Source organism: Glandiceps talaboti, chromosome 5, assembly GCF_964340395.1.
Source record: "Glandiceps talaboti chromosome 5, keGlaTala1.1, whole genome shotgun sequence".
Lineage (NCBI taxonomy): Eukaryota > Metazoa > Hemichordata > Enteropneusta > Spengelidae > Glandiceps > Glandiceps talaboti.
The window spans coordinates 24,276,949-24,279,966 of record NC_135553.1 but is presented as its reverse complement, the minus strand read 5'-3'; the positions used below and the strand labels follow the sequence as shown (position 1 = coordinate 24,279,966).

Here is a 3,018-nt window from a genome sequence, read left to right as displayed (position 1 = left end):
CGCTTTTCTTCACTACAATGTGTTGAATGGAGTGGACCAGTTGGCACAATACCACACGAATCCGGAAAGTGCATTACTTTCAAATTCAAGTTTCATTTGTTTTCTCCCAAGACCACTAAAAGTCTGAGTATAAACCCGTGTTATTTTACCCCTTTTACATCTTATCGGCCAAATATGTCAATATTATATTGTGAAACATATCTTGGGACATAAGTGTCTGTGTATATCCCCCAATTTTGTCCTGTCAAGTTGACTCATGCATCAAAATACGAGTTACATTTATAAACAAACGGATAGCCTTGACCCCCGAACCCACTGTAGATGGCAGCCGTCACTCACAGGGGTCAAAGTGTATACACGATACTGCATGTAGTGATTGAGACAAGGTACTTAATTGGTGCCTTGAACACGAAAGAAGCATCTTAATCGAAGACATTAAGCTGCACTCGACCGAAATAGCTATCATGGCGTGTAGGAATATCGGTGCCACTGTCACACGGCTGTGTATTCGACGTAACGAACTGAAAGGTAAGTGTAAAAATGGTTGTGAGCGTAAGCAGGAATGCCTCCGACAACGACCGTCCATCTAAATCTAGAAGTAGTACACGACATAAGACAGTAAAATAGCATCATTAATCTGCCACCATTTTACTGGTTTCTCCAAAGCTTCATTTCCGATTCATGTCTTACATTTTACTCATTTCGGTTTCCTTTTCTCAACATTGATTGATTGGTTGTGAACGTAGGCCTTCAATGAAAGGTCGTATCAACAATCGATCAGTCTTTATTGCATAACAACATGCCATACTATAGGCATGGTAAAGCATTAAAATAACATACAGTGATACAGAAATAAAGTGAATACAATTTCAGACTATAGACAGTGGTCTGAGATACAACACAACTCCTTTAGCCAACTGCTGGAGGAGTGTTTACAACTACATGTAATGATGTATCATATACGATCGCCATTACATTCGATAAGGGAGCGATCAGCCGGGGGAGGGGGGGCACCTCAATTTGGGACTCAAAGAAGGGGGGAGGGTCATCATTTTTACAAAGTGAGTAAAGGGGAGGGGGTCACTGTATTTTCAACAACTGAATGAAATCATGAACCACCCTGCTGTACTTAAGTTAAATTTCCATACAACAATGTATGTGCATACAATAAACCATAAACAATGGCTATAAATATACATTCAAATATAACATAAACTCTTTGTCTCTTGATACATCCTAAGCATATATGACATGGAGTCATCACCTTTTAAGCAACACTTTTGTTAGAAATGACTTCTCAATATTTCAGGCCATTAGTTGCATTGTGTCATCATGTGGTATAAAAACTTGCATGTGTAGCTGTACACGTAACACATAAGAAATGAAATACCTTGAAATTTACTGGATGGACTGACTCTAAAATCTGTGCCTCCATTGACCTGAACATGTTGAATTGCACACAATCATAGCCAATAGAGATACACTTTCAAATAATTTAGTGAATTTGTATCTCTAAATGGTAACTGACCTCGACTGTGCATGTTTTCCCCATTGATCTTTTTTTTTATTATTTGTGTCAATATGATTTAAACTTTTGAAACCCTAAAATCAGTGATACTTTTATGATATAACTAAGCTGTGTTTTACTTCTGAATTGTGCTGTAAATGGCCTCCAAAGGGTGTTAATTTTTCACAAAGCTGGGAGGGGACACTCCCCATGCTTGTAAAGCAGGTGCCCATGCACGTAGCGTGCACTTCTCCCCATACTTTTTCCAGTTCTCTCCCTACTTTGAAACTTACTGAAACCCCTAGGTTTATATTAACTCCATTTCTAATATTGTACTTTATAATTAGCTGAATTAATGTATAATGGTATTGTTATTCAGTGCTATGGTATGAGGCGACGACCTTGATTTAGATGAAACTTAGCAAAAAAGGCACAAATGACTCTCGACAGTCTATTTGCAAGAACAAGAATAATATTTCTTGTCAACAGATGTCGGGGGGGGGAGGGGAGGGGAGGGGGTTGTATTATTTTGTTGATGAATCGCGCGGGGGGGGGGGGGGTTCACTATTTTTAAATACAACATGAACAAGAAGTCACCAGCCCACCCGCGGCTGTAAAAACTGATCGCTCCCTAACTTCGGCTTCAGTGTAAAGTACAATGACAGAAAAGGGTGTAGGTAAATTTTTGTAGCAAAGTGCAGTAGAATATTTCCATTCATGTACACGTCATTAGGTGTGCAGTGTGGGTTTGTGATGAATTTTTTTTAGAACTTCAATTAGGTGTAAAAATGTGCATTTTGGTCAAAAATTTATGTCAAAAAGTACTTGGTCAGTGAGACTGAAACTTGGTGAGATGTTTCTAGAAGTGTTATTCTGCAGATTTTCTTCAAAAATATTTTGACTCAATTGGCCCTAGCAACCATGACCACACCCTTAGCAACAGCCAAATGGCAGTATATTTTGGTCTAATAACAACATCATCTTGTAGGCAAGTGAGTAATAAACATTAAAAAAAATGTATGCAAATATCCCTAGCAACCATGACCATGCTCATAGCAACAGCCAAACGGTCGTGTATCTCACAAAAATAACAGGGATTAATAGACAATTGAATAAACATTCAAAATATGTATGTAAATTTGCCTAGCAACAAGACCACGCCCATAGCAACAGCCAAATAATCACATATGTTGGGAAGATAACGGGGATTAATAGACAATTGAATATTTTAAATTTGCCTAGCAACAAGATCACACCAATAACAACAGCCAAATAATCACGTATATTGCAAAGATAACAGGAATTGAAACACAAATGAATAAACATTCAAAAATGTATGCAAATGTGCCTAGCAACAAGACCACACCCATTGCAGCAGCCAAATGATCACGTATATTACAAAGATAATATCAGGAATTCATACACAAGTGAACAAAAACATTCAAAAATGTATGAAAATACATCTAACAACACGACCATGGCCATAGCAAGTGCCAAATGATTGTGTATAT

At 37.9% G+C, this 3,018-nt stretch overlaps 1 protein-coding gene across 1 annotated transcript in view; it reads left to right on the top strand.

Moving 5' to 3' along the window:
* The first annotated feature begins 413 nt into the window (after nt 1-413).
* The window catches only part of LOC144435635 (4-aminobutyrate aminotransferase, mitochondrial-like), a 20,884-nt gene continuing 18,279 nt past the window's right edge, over nt 414-3,018 (top strand). Inside the window, exon 1 of the mRNA XM_078124232.1 lies at nt 414-528. Coding sequence (XP_077980358.1) covers nt 465-528 — 64 coding nt within the window. The 5' untranslated portion in view covers nt 414-464. The remainder of the gene's footprint in view (nt 529-3,018) is intronic.